This window comes from Symsagittifera roscoffensis, chromosome 3 (genome assembly GCF_963678635.1).
Source record: "Symsagittifera roscoffensis chromosome 3, txSymRosc1.1, whole genome shotgun sequence".
Taxonomy (NCBI): Eukaryota; Metazoa; Xenacoelomorpha; order Acoela; family Convolutidae; genus Symsagittifera; species Symsagittifera roscoffensis.
The window spans coordinates 71,332,463-71,356,274 of NC_087064.1; the positions used below are offsets into that span (position 1 = coordinate 71,332,463).

Here is a 23,812-nt window from a genome sequence, read left to right on the forward strand (position 1 = left end):
CTGTTGGAATGAAGAATAAAAATGTTCATTTGGCATAAATAGAGGTCAAAGCACCGACCCTTGTCACTTGGTTGACTTGAAGTAATGATCGCTCAATTAAAAATTCAGGAAAAAAATTGAAAGTATTTTAGTTTTTTTTTCATTCGGCCTATTATTGATCGAGAGCTATTTTCACTTCAACTACCTGCTTGCGTTTGAAAACGTCTTCAATAATTTTCTGCTGTTTCTGCTTGGGGGGGGGGGGGTTAGGAGATAGCTTAATTGGTCATTACGGTGGAAGGGGGTGATTGATCTTAGTTTTGTAAAATAGCATAGTTAACTTCAGAAAATTACGTAAGCTTCCTACGGTTTGGCTTACGCATGTATCTTCGTGTGCACCACTTCCATGTTAAACAGTTTAACAATGGTAACAAGTGTGCAGATGTTCTCAATTGGAGTTTAACAACTGGAACCATTTCCTCTAATCATTTCAAGGCTCATTTAGCAGATTACTTCCGCAGTCAAAACATGCTGGAAACGCTCACAAATAGGAACTCTGTATTTTTATGTTTGGATCAAGGTTCCTCCCAGAGAGACTTCAGTTAAAAGCTGTCTTTACAAATAATTGAAACATTTGATTATTTTGAGAACTATTTAAACTGTTAAGCACAAAACTCAAAAGAGGTCAATTGAACTGATAATACCATCAAAACGGATTTTTCCCTAACAACTTGTTAATTTCAACCTTCAACGGCTGCTAAAATTCATTTTTCAAAAATTAAACTCAAACATTTCAAAATATACTTATTTGTTTGACATATTAAACTATATAATATAATCATGAATGGCAGCTAAATGAACAAGCAAATCCATGTACAGAAAATGACACTGAAAAGAATCTGAACAGAATGCTGAACTTCGAGCAGACTTGCTGAAGAACTAGCTTTGCAGTTTGAAGATATCAAGTCGCGTGAAATCATTTCAACCGCAGTTCCAACTTCTACGGGCAATGTACTCTTAGAATTACATTTCGTCCTTCGCAAATCTGAACTTAACTTGTAACTCTGAGAGGCGTACGAGTTGTGTTGAAGAGGCAAAGATTTGTTGCTAGAGGTCGCGATAATATTGCAGTTACAGGGCACAGATTTGAATGAAGTTTGAACTTTGATCAGAGATATGCAGTTTCTAAGGGATCCTAACTCACTGGCACTTTTTAGCGGGTTGTTTTGAACCTGAAGCATCATAAAATTGATAACATTTGGAATCGTTTGCTATTAAATTTTTCAATTCAAACAAATCGAGTAGTATAAACATATCGAAGGTATAATATGATCCACGTTGAAAAATTGAGATATGCACGGTGATAAAAAAATTTTCTATCATTTTAACTTTTTAGGTCAGTTACTTCGATTTTTTTTGATCTGTCGAAAGTCTCCTTTATCGAGAATGATCTTATTGTATTTGAGCAAAAGTTTCTGCGAAGAAGTTTTTTTTCTAAAGCAAGTTTTTTTAATTTTCCTTTTCGGCGCGCACCAGAAAAATGTGTAGAAAAACAAATCAGCAGTCAAATTTCTGGTAAGACAATTTGAATATTCAGATTTACCGAACTTTAACATCATTTAGCATTTAAAACTTTACGAATTTTAACATAAGAATAATGTTTTTTGGTTTGTATTGTTGATGAAGTTCTAGCCTGAATTTGGTTGAGATTGGCCGCTTGACATATTGCACTCGTGAGATGAGTCACTCTGTTTGAAGCCAATTGTAGATTGACCAGGTGTGTGAATTGGGACCACTTCCATCTACTCAGTGAAGAGGATGTTGTTAGTCTGTTGTGAGAGAGCACCAGTTCCGCCACACAGTCGAACGGAGCTATGTGGTCCAATGAGTGGATTCGGTTGTGTCTGTGAATAGAGAAACAAATCATAGAATGAATAGAGGTGTCAGAGGAAGATATATATTATAATTACTATAAATTGTTTTCAGGCAGATTATAAACAGAAGTTCGCTAGAAATCTGGGGCGGATTTAGGGAGTGGGGGCGCGGTCGTCTTTCCCTCCCTTAGGGATTCGACTTCCTGACGACCCAAAGGGCCCCCCTTTCATACTAATTTAAGATATCCACTTTTGGCTGACCGTACCTCAAATTTTTCTAAAGGCGCACCTGGCAGCAATATATACTAATTTTGAGGGGGAGCCCCTGCTAGAAATGACACTTTACTAAAAAGTAGTACTGCCTGGGATATCACCCTTGGATCTACAGATTCATTTTCAGATGCCTCTGATTAAGTCTCCGTCTTGTAATTGAAAGGGTGCTAAGAATACAATGACTCGCATATTGTTTATTGAGGGTCAAGCAACATAAATCAGCTCAAAATATAACAAAAAACATGCATACAGTTGAGGGGAACAAGAGTTCTCTACAATGAGCTGAAAAATTCCTTTCCCTCGGAGAAATTGGTCTTACGCAATCAAACTTTTGACCATTATTAGTTTAAAATATGCTAACTATTTAAGGCCCGCTATGCTAACTATTTAAGGCCTGGTTAAATGAATGAATCTGGTTGCGCTTAGACAGAAAAAGCTTATAAAATTAAAAACTGTCCGAATATTGGCGATCGAAATAGAAACCAGCTGACTTCTAAACTACTGGTGTTAGGTGTTTGCTCACGTTCAGATTTTAAGGGCTGAGGGTTGGGCTATAAATATTTTAGGGTCGACCAAATTAATTTTCGGAGTTCTGCCAAAGCTCTAAAAAGACCCTGTTTTGGTCAGAATTTTTGTGCCGCAAGCAAACTTCGAAGAAAAAAACGCGTTTTTAGGCACTTTTCGGACAGTTTCGACAAAAAAACTGCGTCGAAGCCCCTGTGGGGGGGGGGGGGGGGTGGGGAGGGTCGTCAGCTATAAATCTGCAACTGCGTTTACAGCGTAAACGTCTAAGTTGTAAGATGAATTTCCTTACGAGAAGTCCAATATGAGCTGTTGTCGTTTGTGTTGGTGTGGACATGAGAATGTGTCGAATGTCTCCGCCTCCACTCTAGCGATGAGATTGTGTGAGAAGTCTATCATCTTGATACCATCAGTGGAACAGCCATGGGGCCAAGTAGGTACAAAGAACATGTCCCGGTTGGAACAATCTAGAACAAATAAGAACTGTCAGTCAGTTTTTGCGAACAATCTAGAACAAATAAGAGCTGTCAGTCAGTTACTGAGCAAATAGCAGCGAATGTTCCGACAAAAGTCATCTTTGCACTGAACAGTCATCTTTGCACAAGAAAAACACTAAATAGAAAGATACATTTTTTCTGATTTTTTTTACAAGCACTAGATTTTACAAGCGCTCCAACCGGGACAAGCGCTCTATTGGGTAGGTGAAGTTTATGTCTCTGGAGTATTGCCAAGAATTTTCAATATTATTGAAAATTGGTTTTTGACAATTCATTGACTTACAAAATTGAGCACAGAGTGAATCAATTTTTTTTGCAAAAGCTTTGAGACCGTTTTTTACGGGTACCACAAAACTTTTACTGCTCATAATTTTTTATTGGACAAGTTTTTTTCTAGTGCTGACAGAAACACGACTGGAAGTTCTGCTGCATGATATATAATTTGACCACCAAAGACGTGATATCTTGTCTTACGTGGAAAAAATACCCCGAAGTTCAAATTTTTTCTAACACTCAGTGATTGTAAAACAGTAAATATAAACCAACTGTTCGTTTTCAAACCATCAAAAACGTTAACCAAATAAGTATTGCATTTATCGCCGGTTGAATTGGTTGATAAAGCTTAATTGAAGACTTAATTGAAAACTTGCTGGAGTTGCCGCTCAAAACAATTTCTGCAATTTCTTTAAGGGTATGCGATGTGTTTCATTTATTCAAAAGTTCACGGCAAAATTGAGTGGGAAACTATGTCTAATTTGGGAGTTTTGTGGTTTTAAGGTTTCAAGAAAAAAGCCAAAAAATCAAAAGAACACTGGATAGTTTCAGTAAGAAAATTTTTATAAAAATTACCAAAACTTAATAAACGTTTCGCTGAAAAATTTTCTGTTTTTGAAATAGTGGTTTATTAAAGACATTGTTTCAGAAGTTTCAAGTGATGGACAAGAATCGACGAGCTTAAAGATCAGCCAGCTCAATTAAACAAATTCGAATAAGAAATAAAACTGTTCATATAAAAGCAAAACCCTGTAAGTACCGGCTGCTTTTTAACGTCTGCTGCTCAATTTAAACAAATTGATGAAAACCTGAAAAAATCAAATGTCTTGAATTTTTTTTTTGGGATTTTTGAAAAATTATCCCGCCACATGCTATGTAAAGTAAAAAGTGATTAATATCGCAAAAAGCTAAGTATTGAAAAGAGCAAATAGCATACCTCGTTTCAATTTAAAAAAAATTCTAACACAGGTTTAATCCCCGCTGACGCGTTTATAGCGCAAAATATATCGCGCGCTAATTATCTCAAATTGGCACTACTTTAACCCTTGAACTCACATAACTTTAATAAAAAACTCGCAGGTGAAATATCTTTTTTAAATGTGAGCTCAAAAAACAGAAGTAACCGACTGGAGAAAAAAGCGAGCACAATGATTCCGCTCTTTCTTGGAAAGTCGAAACCAAAAACAATAAATTTCAAAAGACAACCTAGGAGTTTGTAAAAATTGTTATTCCTTCATTTTTTGGTTTTGTGCCAACCAACTAAAAAAAACAAAAAAATGATTCAATATTTAAAACCACTCGGTCAAAATTTTCAAGTGCATTCTTCTGAAATATTTCGCTTTCGCAATGGGATAGAAATTTTTCACTATTGAAAAATTTTAGAACTGAAAGGAAAACAAAATTTAAAAGTATTCAGTTGGTACTATTAAATGATCAATTGATACGGCAATGAAGTTTTAATTAAGCCGTGAAAATTGAGTTTTACTTCAATAAAAATAATTTATGAAGTTTTTGTAAGGCCTGCCTTTGATTAAAGGAAACTTTGGAAGTGATATACAACATTTTTTGTTTTGTTTTTCTGTTCTTTAATCGAGGAAAACTGTTGTCGAATATGCTTAAACTACTACTAATGTCAAGTATACTTAAGTTCAGGGGCGGGTTTAGGGGTACTTTTTTGTCCCCCTTTTGTACTATTTTGAGATAACCATTTTTGGTGACGGACCCTAAAATTTTTCTAAAAGCGCCTTTGGCGCCAATAAATACTAATTTTTTCAAAGGCCTAAAAACGCCTTTTTTGGTCTGTTTTTTACAATTTTGCCTGCGGCGTAGAAGTTTTGGCAAAAAAGGGCCTTTGTAGTGGCTTTGGGAGAGCTCGGAAAATCAATTTGGTCGACCTAAGAAAAAGGTCGAAAAAATTTTTGACATTTTTTTTGAAAATCCGCCCCCCCCCCCTCGAGAAAATCCTAGATCCACCCCTGCTTAAGTTCTACGCTTTTTTTCAGAACTTTCCATCACACCACGAAAAAAAAAACAACTCAATTTGAAAAAAAACTGCTTCAAGACTTTTGTGTTGTGGTCGAAAATTTCTGTGCTTCTTACACTCAAACCCTCTATTCTTGTTTAAAAATTTGTACTTCACTTCAGCGTTTTTACCAGCCCGTTTCATTGAAAAACAGGAAAAATAAAATTTTGCTAAAATTGCCCTAAAACATTTTGATTTAAAGCTTCTTTCAAATAGGTATTTTTTTATTTGATCAACGTATTGTCAGATGCCATTTAGTGCTTCTATGAGGGCATTGGCGCCATTTCAGAATGAAATCTAAATAATTCTATCTGGAAAATGCGACGAGTATGATTCGAAGTGCCGACTTCATAATTAACAAACATGAAGATTTTGTACTGAAAACCTATACAAAAAACAAACAGCGTCTTTTAATCTAGTCAGTTTTTTGATTGACAGCAGGATAAAAAGCGTTCAAGACAATATCATTAATTTAATTTTCAAAACAGCTTTTTAAAAGAATGACGTTATCAACCTATCTAATGTAATGTGGAAAAATAACTCTTTTTTACGTGTTGTTTTCCGCTCTTCCTTACATTTTGTTATTGCTGCATCAAATGAGTCAGAATCACCAGCGGATTTAGGGGGAGGGCGGGGGGATGTTTGGACGCCTTTTTCCAGGGATTCGACCCCCTGCCGACCCAAAGGGTCCACACTTTGTATTATTTTGAGATATTTTTGTCGGATTGACCCTACGAATTTTCTAAGGGCGCCAGTGGCCCCAATATATACTAATTTTGAAGCGGGAGCGCGCCCCAAAAAACGCCATTTTTCAGTCAAAATTGTGCAAAAACTGCCTAAAAGTCCTTTTTGACCTGTTTTTCCAAAAATTTTATTGCGGCCCCGAAAATTTGGTCAGAATAAGGTCTTTATACTGATTTGGGAGGAAAAAAACTTTAAAAAAATTCGACAAAATTAATACCCACAACCCCACTAGAAAAAATCCTTGATCCGCCCCTGCTCAAAATATTTTTAAAAGACGGTTTTTTAAAACCTCTAAAACCGAAAGCCAGAAGCTCAAAATGTCTCAAAATTGTCCAGTACGGTGATATATTGACCATGTTTTCAGGAAGGGATGGAATTTTGTTTTTCCTAAAAATTCTACCTACAACTAAGTACAGTGGTGTCCATCAGACCTGGTTGCCTGTAATTTACCGCATCAGATTCAGCTTTTGAGAATTTACCACTAAAAAGATTTTGAAGACCCTTTTGGCTCCATTATACAATAGATTTGAGCACAGAGTAGAGTTGATGTTTAGCAACGGGGGCTGGGGTCTCATTAAGGTTCAAAACGTCGAAATGACTAGCCGTATTCTCGAAAAAGTTTGTCCAAAAACAACGCCCCCTCCGATGAAAAACTTTATGTAAGCTGGTTTGCTATGCCGTTTTGGCCGAGACAAGTTTATATTTGTTTCTTATTACTTCCAATACGCAGTAAATATCTCCTAAAAAAACCATCAACACGTCAAAAGTTCAATCAGTTTTTGATATGGTTTTTGATTAAATTTTGATTAAGGTTTTTTTGTTAGATTAAAACTGTTCTGCGATTGTTACACAATAAAATTGGAAAAAACTGCACTTTTTAGCCCAATAAAGTTGAATTAGATGCCAACATCCTAGTCACTTGAGACAAGTTGCAATTTTTAGTTTCAAGCATTGAAAGAACAAAATTCTTCTTATCTGCCGTTTTCTGTGAGATTCAAGCTTGAAATTTTGAAAATTTAATGAATGATTTTATTCATTAGAATTTAGCCAGATAAAGTCAAAAAAAGCAAGGATAGCAACGGAGGTTCCGATCAGTCTTTAAAAACTACAAAAAAACTTTTTCAAATTAAAATAGTTTTTTCAGCGAGGTATGATAAAAGGATCTGATGTGAAATTATAAATAATGCATTTTCGAAGAACAGTCACAGTTATAAAAGCCAATTGGTTAAAGTTTTTGATTTGGTTTTTGGTTAAAACTTCCAAAGTTTTTTATTGTTAGATTGAAATTATTCTGCAATTGTTATACAATAAAAATTGAAAAAAAGTGCATTATTTAGCCCAATAAAGTTGAATTAGATGCCAACATCCTAGTCACTTGAGACAAGTTGCAATTTTCAGTTTCAAACATTGCAAGAACAAAATTCTTCTTATCTGCCGTTTTCTGTGAAATTCACGCTTGAATTTTTGAAAATTTAATGAATGAATTTATTCTATAGAATTAAGCCAGAAAAAGTCAAAAAAAGCAAGGATAGCAACGGAGGTTCCGACCAGTCTTTGAAAACTACAAAAAAGAATTCAAATTAAATTAGTTTTTTCAGCGAGGTATGATGTAAAGAATCTGATGTGAAATTATAAATAATGCATTTTCGAAGAACAGTCACAGTGATAAAGGCCAATTGGTTAAAATTTTTGATTTGGTTTTTGGTTAAAATTTCCAAAGTTTTTTATTGTTAGATTGAAATTATTCTGCAATTGTTACACTATAAAATTGGAAAAAAGTGCATTATTTAATCCAATAAAGTTGAATTAGATGCCAACATCCTAGTCACTTGAGACAAGTTGCAGTTTTTAGTTTCATGCAATGAAAGAACAAAATTCTTCTAATCTGCCGTTTTCTGTGAGATTCACGCTTGAAATTTTGAAAATTTAATGAATGAACTTATTCATTAGAATTTAGCCAGATAAAGTAAAAAAAACTAACGATAGCAACGGAGGTTCCGATCAGTCTTTGAAAACTACAAAAAAAGATTTCAAATTAAAATAGTTTTTTCAGCGAGATATGATAAAAGGATCTGATGTGAAATTATAAATAATGCATTTTCGACGAACAGTCACAGTGATAACGGCCAATTGGTTAAAACTTTTGATTTGGTTTTTGGTTAAAATTTCCAAAGTTTATTATTGTTAGATTGAAATTACTCTGCAATTGTTATACAATAAAAATTGGAAAAAAACTGCATTATTTAGCCCAATAAAGTTGAATTAGATGCCAACATCCTAGTCACTTGAGACAAGTTGCAATTTTTAGTTTCAAGCAATGAAAGAACAAAATTCTTCTTATCTGCCGTTTTCTGTGAGATTCACGCTTGAGATTTTGAAATTTTAATGAATGAATTTATTCATTAGAATTTAGCCAGATAAAGTCAAAAAAGGCAAGGATAGCAACGGAGGTTCCAATCAGTCTTTAAAAACTACAAAAAAACTTTTTCAAATTAAAATAGTTTTTTCAGCGAGGTATGATAAAAGGATCTGATGTGAAATTATAAATAATGCATTTTCGAAGAACAGTCACAGTTATAAAAGCCAATTGGTTAAAATTTTTGATTTGGTTTTTGGTTAAAATTTGCAAAGTTTTTTATTGTTAGATTGAAATTATTCTGCAATTGTTATACAATAAAAATTGGAAAAAACTGCATTATTTAGCTCAATAAAGTTGAATTAGATGCCAACATCCTAGTCACTTGAGGCAAGTTGCAATTTTCAGTTTCAAGCATTGCAAGAACAAAATTCTTCTTATCTGCCGTTTTCTGTGAGATTCACGCTTGAAATTTTAAAAATTTAATGAATGAATTTATTCATTAGAATTTAGCCAGAAAAAGTCAAAAAAAGCAAGGATAGCAACGGAGGTTCCGATCAGTCTTTGAAAACTACAAAAAAAAATTTCAAATTAAAATAGTTTTTTTAGCGAGGTATGGTAAAAGGATCTGATGTGAAATTATAAATAATGCATTTTTGAAGAACAGTCACAGTGATAAAGGCCAATTGGTTAAAATTTTTGATTTGGTTTTTTGTTGAAATTTCCAAAGTTTTTTATTGTTAGATTGAAATTATTCTGCAATTGTTACACAATAAAATTGGAAAAAATTGCACATTTTAGCACAATAAAGTTGAATTAGATGCCAACATCCTAGTCACTTGAGACAAGTTGCAATTTTCAGTTTCAAACATTGCAAGAACAAAATTTTTCTTATCTGCCGTTTTCTGTGAAATTCACGCTTGAAATTTTGAAAATTTAATGAATGAATTTATTCATTAGAATTTAGCCAGATAAAGTAAAAAAAACAAGGATAGCAACGGAGGTTCCGATCAGTCTTTGAAAACTACAAAAAAACTTTTTCAAATTAAAATAGTTTTTTCAGCGAGGTATGATAAAAGGATCTGATGTGAAATTATAAATAATGCATTTTCGAAGAACAGTCACAGTTATAAAAGCCAATTGGTTAAAGTTTTTGATTTGGTTTTTGGTTAAAACTTCCAAAGTTTTTTATTGTTAGATTGAAATTATTCTGCAATTGTTATCCAATAAAAATTGAAAAAAAGTGCATTATTTAGCCCAATAAAGTTGAATTAGATGCCAACATCCTAGTCACTTGAGACAAGTTGCAATTTTCAGTTTCAAGCATTGAAAGAATAAAATTCTTCTGATCTGCCGTTTTCTGTGAGATTCACGCTTGAAATTTTGAAAATTTAATAATTGAATTTATTCATTAGAATTTAGCCAGAAAAAGTCAAAAAAAAGCAAGGATAGCAACGGAGGTTCCGATCAGTCTTTGAAAACTACAACAAAAACTTTTCAAATTAAAATAGTTTTTTCAGCGAGGTATGGTAAAAGGATCTGATGTGAAATTATTAATAATGCATTTTCGAAGAACAGTCACAGTGATAAAGGCCAAGTGGTTTAAATTTTTGATTTGGTTTTTGGTTAAAATTTCCAAAGTTTTTTTATTGTTAGATTGAAATTACTCTGCAATTGTTATACTATAAAAAATGGAAAAAAGTGCATTATTTAGCCCATTAAAGTTGAATTAGATGCCAACATCCTAGTCACTTGAGACAAGTTGCAATTTTTAGTTTCATGCAATGAAAGAACAAAATTCTTCTTATCTGCCGTTTTCTGTGAGATTCACGCTTGAAATTTTGAAATTTTAATGAATGAATTTATTCATTAGATTTTAGCCATATAAAGTCAAAAAAAGCAAGGATAGCAACGGAGGTTCCAGTCAGTCTTTATAAACTAAAAAACTTTTTTTCAAAACAAAATAGTTTTTTCAGCGAGGTATGATAAAAGGATCTGATGTGAAATTATAAATAATGCATTTTCGAAGATCAGTCACAGTGATAAAGGCCCATTGGGCAAAATTTAGGAAAAAATGCCTAACACAAAATTTTTTTTCAATATTAATTTTGCAAAAGACTTTTGAATTTTTCTGAAAGTTTTGGTTCTCAAAATGGAAATAAAAAACTCCAAAAACTAATTTTATTTGCTTAAAACTAAGTTTTTAGGCTTTAGTTTAAGTACAATTATGCTGCTGTAAGCTTGCTCGCTCGCTTTATTCGCTTGAAATAGGACAAAAACTTTACGAATTCAAACCGATTTTCCCAGTACTGGCAATTTTTTTGAAATTTTTCAATGTGGTTCGAATTAGAACTGTAAGGGTTTCAATATGATATATCAATCAACCCAGTCCGATGATTATTTGTGGTAACTGATTTTGCATGAAAAAAAAAACAAAACACACTCGAACACAAAGTTCCTCCCCATTTTCAATGAACGGAACAAAAAATTTCTTAGGCGTCGTTTGGTCATTTAATTAGAAGTTTTCCGTTTTTTCAGTGCCAAAAAAAATCCCAGGAACAGCAAAAGCAGTGTGGAATTTGAATTTCAAAGGCATTAGTTGAAAGGTTAAAAATCTAAACTAGGCTTTCAAATAGGTTTTCTTTAGCATAAAAGAGAACTAGAAAAATTTATTAAACACATTTCAAAACTTTCAGTTAATGTCTGTCTAAGAGATTGAAGCTTTAGCAAAAGGGCTTGGGGTATCATTAAGGCTCAAAACGTCGAAACGACTAGCCGTAGTCTCGAAAAAGTTAGCCAAAAACAAGGCCCCTCCAAGGAAAAACCTTAAGCTGGTTTGCTATGCCGTTTTGGCCGAGACAAGTTTATATTTGTTTCTTAAGACTTCCAATACGCAGTAAATATCTCCAAAAACATCATCAACTCGTTTTTGATTTGGTTTTGGTTAGAATTTCCAAAGTTTTTTATTGTTAGATTGAAATTATTCTGCAATTGTTATACAATAAAATTGGAAAAAAACTGCACTATTTAGCCCAATAAAGTTGAATTAGAATTTAAATATTGTTTAACATTGAATTAGAACTTTTTTAATGTTACTGTTTTTCTTAAAATTGTTTTTCCTTGTATAACTTGTCACAACAAAATTGAGGTAAGTTCTGATTTAACAAACTATTTTTTTCAACAAAGCTAATAATTACGGAGCGCAAATTAAGTAGCCCCTTTTGCGCCAAATAACTTTTTTTAAATAAAGGTGATTTTTTTGTTTGAAATCAACAGTTATGCAAAGAGAACGCACGCAATGCTGTTTTGGTGGCTGATTATAAAAAATTGTAATAAATAGTGCAAGAGGCAACATAATTCGTTGAGACCATTGAGACAACAAAAATTTAAGAAGCATTAATGAATTGGCATTTTTCGGATTGAGCTTTTTTTTCAAAAACTAGGAACGGTTTTCTTAAAAACTCAAAAACTAAACGTTCTTTATGTTTCGTCATATTTTGTCAATAATAATTATGTGAAAACGATTTTTGGCTTAAGTTAAGGCCCATGAATAACGATTACCTTTATGTTCACAGTGTTCTTGACAATATGTTAGCGGGTCAGTTCAATATGTTAACAAGTAATTTGCCTAATATTTCTTGTTGTTCGTATTTAGCTGACAAATATTTAATTTAGAATATATGTTTGAGAAAAAGAATATTTCAATCCTGTTCCCGGGTAGCCACCAATTTTAAAAACGAAGAAACAAGGCTGGCGTTTAGTGTTTGTCGCATTTTCGCTTTTCAGTTTTTTGTAAGAGCGGTTATTTGGGCATTCAAATAACTGTTTGTAACTAGCTTTGTTTCAAACTTGATATTCATTGGCTTAAAACCACACAAACTGGTCGCATGTAATACAAGCTATTCTAACAAGATGTCTGACGCTTTTATGGTCACTCATGTATCGCACAGAAATCTACGGAAAAACATAGAAACTTAACTCCAATGTGTCAGAGCACATAGCGGGTCAGTTCACAAGCGTAAGAGGCATTAAAAAATTTTCCAATTGGTTTAGAAAAATTACAATTTTGAGGGTCTTTTGTACTTAACGACCACAAAAAAAAATCAATTTTACTTCAACTAGAAGTAAAAAAAACCATGTACTTGAATCTGACTGGCTAATAATAATGAATTAAAATTAAGAGACAAATTAAGCATTTCAATCAATAAAAGTTTGGAATAGATAAAGTTAATTAGAGATAAGATAAAAACCATAATTTTTTTCTGGATAAAAACTACATTTTAAAATGGTTAACAAGTAATTTGCTTATTATTTCTTGTTGTTCGTATTTAGCTGAAAAATATTTAATTTAGAATATATGTTTGAGAAAAAGAATATTTCAATCCTGCTCTTAATTCAAAACAATCTATTCTATTAATTTTTCGACCGTTTTTATTATAAGCACTAAAAATTTGAAATGAACTTCTTTTAAAAAGCAAAACATGTGAAAAGCCATTCCAAATCTGAGTGACATTGATTCAATTGTCTCAGCATTCTACTCTCTGGTAAAAACTTATTACAAAATGGACCAAAAAGCTATTAATTTGTAACATTTAACACCAATAAAGGGTCTTTTTACTTAATGGGCCCAAATTTCTTAATTTTGCGGTTTTATCATATTGAAGGCATAAATGCTGAGAACAACATACTGATAGAACTGGTTGACTTGGTTAATACAAATAAAATCACCCTATTCTCAAGCCGATTTCTCACAAAGCCGAATTTTTAGCAGATACGAAAGGGATTATTTTTTTCCTCCAGCCGTTTTTTGTTATATTTTTTTCTAATTTGGGTATAACTCTGGAGCGTAATTGAAACAACTTTGAGTAGTTTACATTCTTGATTATAGGCCAGTTCCGCGTACTTAAAATGTGACTTAAAATTGTTAACAAAACAATTTGAGATCGGTGCTGAAATTTGATTGGCTAATTCTAGCCAATCAGATTGAAACAAAATGGTTTCAGTTAAATATGTTGAAATTTTGTTTTTGGGCTCAGTAAGTAAGAAGATGGTAGGGTTTTCAGCACACCGGTTTTTTAGCAGACCAATCTTTTAGCAAAACAATTATAAATTCCGAAAGCTATCCTTAAAGGCGGCATTGGCGATTAGCGACCGCTTGCTACGCTGCGTTTCAATTCAACACGAGTGTTACTGTGCGCGTAAATTTTTGTTTTGCCGCTAATTTAGACGGTTGTGTTTTTGAAGTTGATAGTTTTGTTGACAAATCGTGAGATAATTGTCTTAAATGTGGAAACTTGACCCCAGACTGAGCGTCTTTTTGAGTATGCCAATCAATCTTGTTTCACTTTTTTAAGCTGATCTGCTAAAAAATTTCAATTGTCATTTTTTATGCTAAAAAAATGGTTTGCCAAACAATCGGTCCCCAAGTAAAAAGACTCCCGAAAAAAGTCTTTTTTTCCGGAATCTGAATCACGGCTTGTGGTCTGTGTAAAACAATATAGCAGTCAATCATAAACGAATGTTGTTTGAGGTTCCCGAACTCTCACGGAACGAAACAACCTAGATCATACTTCCTCGCCAATCAATGAATTGTTTGGACGGTACAAGAGTGATAGAGGGCTTCCGGTAAAACTCAAGTGTGACAGAGGAGCTCCAAATCACGCCAATTCGAAGCAAATATGCTAATAAGGTAAACCAATGGACGCCAATCAATTGCTTTTAAGTTTTGATCTCAAACGTAATTGACCTCCCTCATTTGCGCGAGCTTTTTTTATACTTGACATAACCGAGGCAACAAATGAATCAGGCAACAAATGAAATATTGTTGAAGCACTCTATTTACGTAAATAACCCTATTAACTTCTCGGTACTCCTCTATCACAATTTTACGGTGCTAACAAAAGGTGCGTGGCCAATTTATAGCTCTGTTATTTTGACAAAACTTGGAAATAAAGTTATGCTGTGGATTCAGACGGTGAGGGGACACCTCTCTCAGGATATTTACATATTTTTAGACGCCTTGATATTTTTGGACCCATTGACTTTATTTCATTTTTTGGCTGACCGACCAATCTTATAGATATTAGGAACTTCTAATAACACGTTCCTTGCTATGGTATACTAGTCTTCAATAAATACTAATCATGTTTTCAGGCGTCTCAGAGCGAGAATCAAATCAGTTGTTTTTGAATAATGTTGTAGCAAGGAAAAAACTTAAGAGCACTTGAGAGAAAAAAAATAATCAAGGAAGAGAGCTCAGCTCGCTCAGAAAAGATAACAACGGTAAAGTTTTACCACTTGGTAGAATTAGAGTTTAATGGTTCACCAGAAAAAAACGTCTAAAAATGTTGTCAAAAAGAATTTTCAGACTTAAAATAGTTAAACTACAAAACACTTATCAGTTCAGTGTTATTTTAACGATTGAAGTTGTTTAGTTCCTGGTTATTAAAGCGTTTTATCATTTCTGTGAAAAAGGGGACTAAAAAAGCAAACTGATGAGGACGATGCGAGTTCTAGCAGCAATCGAATGTTTTGATGCAAATTCTGAGAGTATTTGAACAGCTATCTCGCTATACTTCTTGAAGTCGATACTTCTTTTAATGCAGAGGTCATTTTTTATAAAACATTGCTCCAACCATTTTAAAATTTTAAAACGCAAAAAAAACTGTAATGCTTTAAACGCAAAAAACCGCATGTTATACAGTTTGGTGTCGAGTGGGGTACAATTTCTAACGTACCTATTCTTGACAGTTGATTCGCACCAGTGTAAGAGCAGTCACAGGCAGCCCAGGGGGACCCAATGGCACAAATGTCGCAGGAGGCTGAGGGGGGCAGCACAGAGTAGGCTGATGACTCATCGCTGTCGTGGAGGACACTCGAAAGGGCATTTATGATGGAGAAAATGTCAACCATCATGCTGGATGATGTTTGAACGAAGTTTGAACAAATAAGCTTTCAGACTTTCTTGTAATGAGATTTTGATCCAATTAAACTAGTTGCCAAAAATAACAGGTCAGACTGTTAAAAGCTGAGCTGCACAAATTTTATAAAAACGAAGATAAATCTTGTAACAGACTGTTGAAAGGGGCAGGAAAATAGAAACTGGTCATCGCTAAGAAAACTGCAAAATGAATTCAACAAAAGTATCCGTCTGCATTTCTAAATCGAATTCGAGGTCTGAAGGTCTGAAGAAATTTATTAAATAACGGCAAAAATAAAGGATCAAAACTGAAAAGAGCTTTTAATATTAATTTTTGGAGGGAGTCCGATTCAAGAAACACAAATTCAGAGAAGCGAAAATAAATTATTCCCAACTGAATTGAAATAAAAATACCATAGAATTTGAAAGGGAAATTAAAAATTGTTATTTGAATGGGGTTTTGTTATTTCGAAACAAAAAACTATCTTGAGATATATGTAACTTTTAGCAGAAGAAAGTCCTTAAACACTGGCATAAAAGATGGTAACCTTTTGTTTTAAGGAAAAGCAAAAAAGCAGTTTTGAACTAATTGTATATCATTTACTTGCCGTTATTCGGGACAATTGAAGGAAAGTAAATGATTGATGGAAATTGAATAAATGCCTTGACAAAGTTTATTACCAATTCCTATACTATAGGTGTAGCAATCATAACAATTCACCATTATCCACTGTTCCATACAAGATGACAGACACTGATTAAGATTGACAGGAATGATTTTTCTCCGTTTTCATAAAACCCCCGGTTAGTTATGTTAATAATTCAACTACTCCTGGGTCTCGTTATAAATCGAGTAACTACATATAACCCATTTCTGAGTGTCTTTTTTCCCCAATTCGACCGCAAAATTTAGCTACATGAAATAGATATTTAGATATTTCAGCTACATGACATTCTTGTCAATTAAAATTCCCGGGTTTGACATGGGCAAAGTATTGTGGATATGAAAATATGAAGATCAGAAAGAGCTACCTGACTTGACCTTGGTAAACAGCGGTAATATAATAAGGTAAGAATAAAACTAAAAGCAAATAATAATTTGGAAGAACAACCCAAACTGTTTCCGTGGGAAATGACAACGCGAGGTTGAAATAAAGAATTGAACTTGAAAATTTGATTATTTTCAGCAAATGGTATTCTGCCACTGCCTCTTTTTGAGTATCTGTGAGCAACAACGACAAGTAAGCCGACAAATTTTTGATACCAATTTTTTTTTGAAACCAGCAACGAAGCTTTGATTAAATTTATTTCGAACTTTCAAACTAATTTTTTAACGTGAAATTAATCAGGGGTAAATCTTGGGGCTGATTATCGAAAACCAACTAGCAGAATTCGAGTCTATTGTCTGTGATCTTTCTTCTTACCAACCGTTCACCGATTTCTAAAAAAACTTCTCCTCTCAGACACAGCTGTATCTATTTACATGAACGCTTTTGCATGAGTAGAAAATTTAAAATGGAGATTTGTCCAGATTTTCTATTGTTTTTCTTGATTCTTTCCTTTTTTGAATTGAAATTTAATTCTGCCGAATTGGTCTGGATTGAGACGGCGTTGAAATGTTTAGGTGGATTCAAATAATGTCAAGGAGGGGGATTAACTGCTACTCAAGTCTCCGCTAATCCCACTTATTCCCTCCCTTGTTTTTTCCCCCATTTTCCTCTCATTTTAACCTAGCTTTTATTCAAAAAATAAGCTGAAACAAACAGCTATTGAAAATTGTTATTCAATGAAATTAGCTCTATATTGTATCCTAAAACTAAATTCTCTTTTTACGATCATGAGTCGAAGAAAAACAAAATTTAAGTGAATGTCAAACAATTATCAAAGAAACTAAAATCTATCTGATTTAGTTCATTAAATGTCCTTCATGGGATAATTTACGGAGGTTTCTTTTTAGTTAAGGGAAGCTAATGAACCGTGTTTGGTATGGTTGAGATCAAACTGAGATATTGGCGATACCACAGAAAAATCGAGACGTGATTAAGCTATTTTTCGACAGCACCCCTGAATAAAAAGATTTACGACTTGAGGTAATTTATAAAAGCTATTTTTATTTTATAAGAGCGTTTTTTTAATTATCTCTTCCCAACGCTTGAAAAGCACTGTGAGTTTAAGGTTCAAGCATTTTGGTTTCTTTTTTTAAGAGATCCGATTGTTTCAAATAGTTCCTAAAAAGAACAAATTCATGGCAATTTTTCTCCTAAAACGTAAGCTTCATTCAAATCCTTTTGCAAATTGGATTTTTAAAATCGGTTTTTGAGTTTTTCAGTTATTGTTTAAATATAATCAAATAAAAACTGATTGCGTGGTTTTTAACTATAGTTTTTTTTAACTTATATTGCTGATTCAAATTATCAGGACAGAACGAACAAAACTTGAAACTTCGAATGAGTTTTTCTCTAATTGAGTTAAGATTAGACAAAAAAGTAATTGAACAAAAGTTGCTTAGAATTTTACCAGAATTATTATGGTGTTATTCATTTTTCAAAATTCTCATCAAAAATTCCACCCCAAAATTGGGTCATTTTGGGTTTATTTAAAACTACTGTGTTAATTGATGAGAAATTTACATTTAAAGAAGCTTCCTACACAGACCACCAAAATTTAAGAAGGCATAAACCTCCAAAATTTTGCGCAAACTGTTTAAAATTTATTTTTAAACGAAAATTGTGGGTTTCATTTAGTAAAAAATAACATTTCTTGACTATCAAGCAAAAAGTTTTCTCTTATACAGGTTTTTGGAGGTTTTAACCTTCCTTGAAGTTTGGTGTGCTGTGTAAGAGTCTTATTTTGATAAAAGTTTCTCAGCAGTTGAAATTGTAGTTTCAGCGTAATTTTGATTAAGTAGAAAAAAAGCCAGCCAGAATGACCAGTTTTGGGGGTAAATTTTGGTTGAAACTTTCGGAGGAAAAAATGCATCATATTTATTTTGGTGACATTTTAAGCACTTTTTGAAAAGTTCACACTACCACTTTGTCACTCTACCACGCAATTACACTGCACTTTGTCTTTCTTCTGACTAATTAAACCAGTGACCGCGCGAAGTAGTTAAAACAAGTAAATCAGAATATCTAGCATAAAAAAAGTTGTTTGTGTTATTTTCTCAAAACTAACATCAAAAAAAGGCGAAACTAATGCATTAAAAAAGTTATCAAATTTTTGAAGTTAACAAAATTCATTTCTCTAGAAGCCAGAACACTTAGAAACATAACTATTTTCAATTTACCCAAGTCAAAGTTTCTGAAACAAATTATGATTAATTTGTATGATCATTTTGATTAGAGTGGTAGGACTAGGAGAGGAGTATCAATCCATGTCGGTATCAAAAAATATCGATAAAACTGTGCACTTTACCGCCCAAAATACCTATAAATCTGTGCAAAAAAAGTCTTGCTCAATCAAATTTCTATTCATCGTTTTCCATTCAATCTGGTTCTTTTCAACCTTTTCTTAATAATTCCGATTTTGTCATGACATTTTTGAGCGGAATCATTCGATAGCCACCACGATGAGACTACAGACTAGCAGCAATTGTGTACTTCGATAATTTCAAAAGTAAGAGCTAAAACAGATATAATCAGACCAACAGTGCTTTCAGTTTTGATTTTTGAGCTTAGCAACAAAACAAACCGAGAAAATTTTGATCAAAAAATATCTCGAACTTTTTTTAAACCGTATTCAAAACTTTAATTACAACTTGGTGTGGAGTGGGTTTTTTCACCTAAATTAAAAAAAAAGGCGTGGGGGTAATGCGGTTTATATCAAAGGCTTTCTATTTGTGATATGGATCTCAAAAACAAATAAAAATTAGGAGGATTCGAGAAAATTAGTCTGATATTTTCCATTTTACTCTAAAGAGATGAGTTTTCTATTTCAGTCTACGCCATTTTTAACATTACTTCAGCCATAAACACCCTAAATAGGCAAATCACACTTAAACTAAATTTAGTCCTATAATTATGACATTTACGAAAAAACAAATGCACAAAACGAAAACTGTGTTTTTTTTATTTTTTGCAACGTTTTCAATTGTCTGTTTAAAATTTTTTTTGGATTTTTTTGTGGTCAAAACAATCTGTGCCACCTGCTTGTCAACCGTCGCTCTTTATTTCAATATGTAATTGTTCCGACTTTCGGTACGAAAGTAACGGAATATTTGTGCTCGGGGTGGGTTTTTTTTTCTTCAGACAAATTTCGACTTTTTAACTAGCCGTTTTTGACGCAATTTTTTAATATCATTCGAAAGCTATTGTTGTCCTGAGCTTGAATTTGAAAATATATTTCACCTGTGATCATTTTTCGTAAAGTTATGGGGGTTTAAAGATTGCCATTTTGGCCAATTTGGGACAATTAACGCGCGATAAATTTCGCGCTATTAACGCGTAAGCGAGATTTAATATGTCTTAGAAATCGTTCCAAATTAGTTCAAGGAAGCCTATATGCCATAGTTGATTTGTTAATAGGCGCAAAATCTATCGCTTTGTACTTAATATGACGTGTGGGGGGATGTTTTTACATAAAATCTCAAATTTTTTCAAAATTTTTTTTTTAGTACTTTGAAATTTTTCATCTTATTAATGCTCCATAGATGTTAAAAGGCAGTCGGAACTTTCAGGACTTCGCCCTGATACGAGCAGTCTTGTTACAAATTAAAAATCATAATTTTTTGTTAATTTATTTTTGAAATTGTGCGACTAAAAAACGCGCAATTTCTTTGTAACTCTGTTTATGAGAAAAACGTGAGCACATGTGACCAATATTGATAATTGTTCCGACTTTCGATACGAAAGTAACGGAATATTTGTGCTCGTGGTGGGTTTTTTTCCTTCAGACAAATTTCGACTTTTTAACTAGCTGTTTTTGACGCAACTTTTTTATATCATTCGAAAGCTATTGTTGTCCTGAGCTTGAACTTGAAAAGATATTTCACCTGTGATCATTTTTCGTAAAATTACGAGGGTTAAAAGATTGCGTTATTTGGGATAATTAACGCGCGATAAATTTCGCGCTATTAACGCGTAAGCGAGATTTAATCTGTCTTAGAAATCGTTCCAAATTGGTTCAAGGAAGCTTATTTGCCATAATTGATTTGTTAATAGGCGCAAAATTTATCACTTTGTACTTAATATGACGTATGGGGGGATGTTTTTACATAAAATCTCATATTTTTTCAAAAAAAATTTTTTTTTTTTTTTTTAGTACTTTGAATATTTTTATCTTATTAATGCTCCATAGACCTTAAAAGGCAGTCGGAACTTTCAGGGCTTCGCCCTGATACGAGCAGTCTTGTTTGAACTTAACTTAGGATTACTTTGACTACTATAATTCAGTTTGATATAATGAACGCGGGACATATTTCGTTCTATTAAAAGGCAAGCATCAAATTGAATCCTTCAAATTGAACTGCGGTAAGCAATTGTCACTTTACCACACGCAAAATATACGCTGTAAAATTTTACTTCGTTTTTGTGGGATAATGTAATGAAATGAAAAAAAAATATGAAACATATTACAAAATTTAGTTATTTTTGAAATTTTATTGTGATTTTGTTATGCCAAAAAGCTTGTGTTTGACAACAAACGGCAGTTGGAGTAATTAGTGCTTTATCCTTGCATACGAAGTTTTGTCATAAAATTAACGGATTTTTCTTTTCGGTTTACAATATCGCTTCATATTGAGAAGACTTATTGATCTTAACTCTCGAGCAGTTTTTGGTTAAGACTTTTGTGAGAGTTGTTCTGAATGGCTTTTGTGAGAATTGTTTTGGATGCAAAAATAAAGGCGGAAAAGTGATAAGAGCTTAATGAAATGGATTTTAAAAAGTGTGTACAGCAAAATGGCTGTTCTAAACACTCACTAATTTAGTAATTATTTTGTGTTACAGATTTAGGTTATAATGAGTTCTTGAATTTTTTTTATTGTCACAAATTGTTATAGTCAGTGGGAAATAATTTCATGAGCTTGAAAATTTTAGTTTTCAGACCGAAGTCTCCTTGGCTTGAAGTATTGTCGGCCTGTAGTCCTATACCCGCTCTGAAAACCGTAGTTTTTGCTAAGAAGTTTTTAAAAAAGAACAAGTAGAGATTGGAACAATATGAGAGAATTAATCTTATTAGAAATCATTGCATGAATGATGGGAGCGTTATTCAGATCAGAATTAAGAAAAATTCTCAGAGTTTGCCTATTTTTTTTTGTACGAAGGTGGGTTTAAAATTAATTTTCCAAATTATTTCTCCTAATGTGATTGTTAAAAATAATAAAAAGCGCGAATTTTATCTTCCAAATTGGCAATTTTTAAACACCCAAATCTTCACAAAAAAATCATCACAGATAAAATGATTTTTTAGTTTTTAGGTTAAGAAGATGTAATTAAAACTTGATTTTAAATTTTAAAGCATGAAAAACGTCTTACAAAGATGCGTTTTAAATTCCTCTAGAAGTCAAACTAGAGACATGAATGATTCAGATAAATTGTTGACCGCAAAAATGCTATGCAAAAATAACCCATCATAAACCCTTTAAAGAAAAAACTAAATCACAGAAAAAAATACAAAAAAAATAGTTGGTTGGCTAAATGGCTGATGTAATTTGTTTCGGTGACTTTTGCAGAAGTTCACAAAACTCTAATGAAGATAAATTTAATGCATCTCTAAAGAATAAAAAAAATACAATATGAAGATAAAAATAAGGTGGTAAGGATTGCTTTGTATAGTAACAAACACTTAAGATTCAATTTTGGGAGTTCCATTCACTTCAATTCCACTCAATTTCCGTAAGAGGCAAATAAAGAGATCTATTAGGAAACTAAACAGTTCTGAGTGCCGATTAGAAAAAAAGGAAGGTTTTATGAAGTGTTTCATCATACTTTCCCCCAGCTTATTGACCTCTATGTAAAAAGAATTTAAAAAAACACATTGTTAAGCAATACCTACCGGGAATTTTGCGTCAACAGTGTTTGCGCCAACAAAAGAAATGCTCTATAATGAGTGTTTGCGGCGACAAATTGAAATTTTAAAATTCATAAAATTGTCCAAATTGATTTGAAAAAATCGATAATGAAAAAACATGTGCCAATTTTGGAGAGGGAATAAACATTGGCGAGTCAGATAAACTTGGCGCGTTTTAAGCAAATTGCCGCCAGGCAAATTTTATCTTGTCTTCGTATCAGAAAAAAAATTGACGTTAGGCGACGGAATGCACTCGAAGCAGATTAATATATGAAAGGTCTTACGGTTCATGTAACAGAATATCAGCATTCAGCAAAAAAAAATCTGAGCTAAGAATTTTATATTTATCAACTGAACTTTTATGATTGGTTTTGAAGCTGATGAACATATATTTCATCAGTTTTCAAAAGTAAATTGGCCGACATTTGAGTCGTAATTTTGATAGTCCATAGAAGCAATCGGTTTTTATTCAATTCGATTTATTGAATACTGTCAATAATCGAAAAGGAAGCGCCATTTCTAGTTGATAAAAATTACAAAAATTGCTTAAGGCACTTGAGATTTTACTTCTATATCGGTGAAGTTGATTTTTTCTTTTTTACTTTTTTCTTTGACTGTTGCAACGGGTTTGATTAAAAATGATTGCTGTTGATGGTTAAGGTTCAAATATGTTTGGCATTTGAAGTGATTTGTTCGCGTGGCAGACATGTAAATCCGCCAATTAAATTTAAAAATGTATTTTTAAAGATTTTTGGAGCTCAAATTAGAAAGTGCCCTGATTTCACGGGAATGGTAAAAAAAGAAGATGCAATAATGGTTTAGATTTAACGATAAAAATGCCCGTTAGGCTGATGGTAAGAAAGAGACAATGGTAAAAGCAAGACCCAATTTTCTCACCTAATTGCTCGGCGAAGGGATTAGAGCTTAACAATCAAAAATGGGAAAACTGTGCGCGAACTCATTATTTTACGGATCCCCAATATGCATAAACATATACATATCAGAATGAACCACAAGCGCTTCAATGAAGTCAAGCACTTAAAACGCAAACTACAGGGTGGTTCTCGCTCTTTTTTCACGTTTGAAAAGCTCATAAAATGGATTCTTCTTCAAATGGTTTTTTGCATTGATTATGTAACAGACGGAAATATCATAAAGTGAACTCAGTTATTCAAATGTCTTCATCAAATGCTTGAAATATCACCCATTGGCATCGTGGCACTTTTGCAGCCTTTTAGGAAAGCTGCCAACCGCTTTTCTTACTTCTTCGAGTGAAATTCGCCAGTAGTTTAATATAAGCTGTAACTGAAAAAAAAACATGAGAGGAATCAAAAAAAATTCGGC

The 23,812-nt window shown here is 32.9% G+C and overlaps 1 protein-coding gene across 2 annotated transcripts; it reads right to left on the bottom strand.

Moving 5' to 3' along the window:
- Positions 1-826: 826 nt before the first annotated feature.
- LOC134841460 (uncharacterized) lies at positions 827-22,731 on the bottom strand. Of its 2 annotated transcripts, none has more exons than XM_063857467.1 (5): positions 22,454-22,731; positions 15,279-16,901; positions 2,941-3,115; positions 1,673-1,883; positions 827-1,211 (listed from the first exon to the last, which is right to left on the bottom strand). In XM_063857467.1, the coding sequence occupies exons 2-5, from the start codon at positions 15,454-15,456 to the stop codon at positions 831-833; spliced, it is 945 nt and encodes a 314-aa protein (XP_063713537.1). In that variant the 5' UTR covers positions 15,457-16,901; positions 22,454-22,731; the 3' UTR covers positions 827-830. The 2 variants fall into 2 exon arrangements, with proteins under 2 accessions (XP_063713537.1, XP_063713538.1); XM_063857468.1 differs by having other exon boundaries at positions 15,279-16,872; positions 22,123-22,731.
- Between the last annotated feature and the right edge of the window lie 1,081 nt (positions 22,732-23,812).

What these genes read in the sequence shown, in the direction of transcription:
- LOC134841460 (XM_063857467.1), bottom strand. Translation starts at nt 15,456, where the DNA reads ATGATGGTTGACATTTTCTCCATCATAAATGCCCTTTCGAGTGTCCTC. An exon ending in CAGCTCATATTGGACTTCTC is followed by an intron (nt 1,884 to 2,940) that starts GTAAGGAAATTC and finishes CTCTATTCACAG; the next exon opens with ACACAACCGAATCCACTCAT. An exon ending in CCAATCTCAACCAAATTCAG is followed by an intron (nt 1,212 to 1,672) that starts GCTAGAACTTCA and finishes ATGATGCTTCAG; the next exon opens with GTTCAAAACAACCCGCTAAA.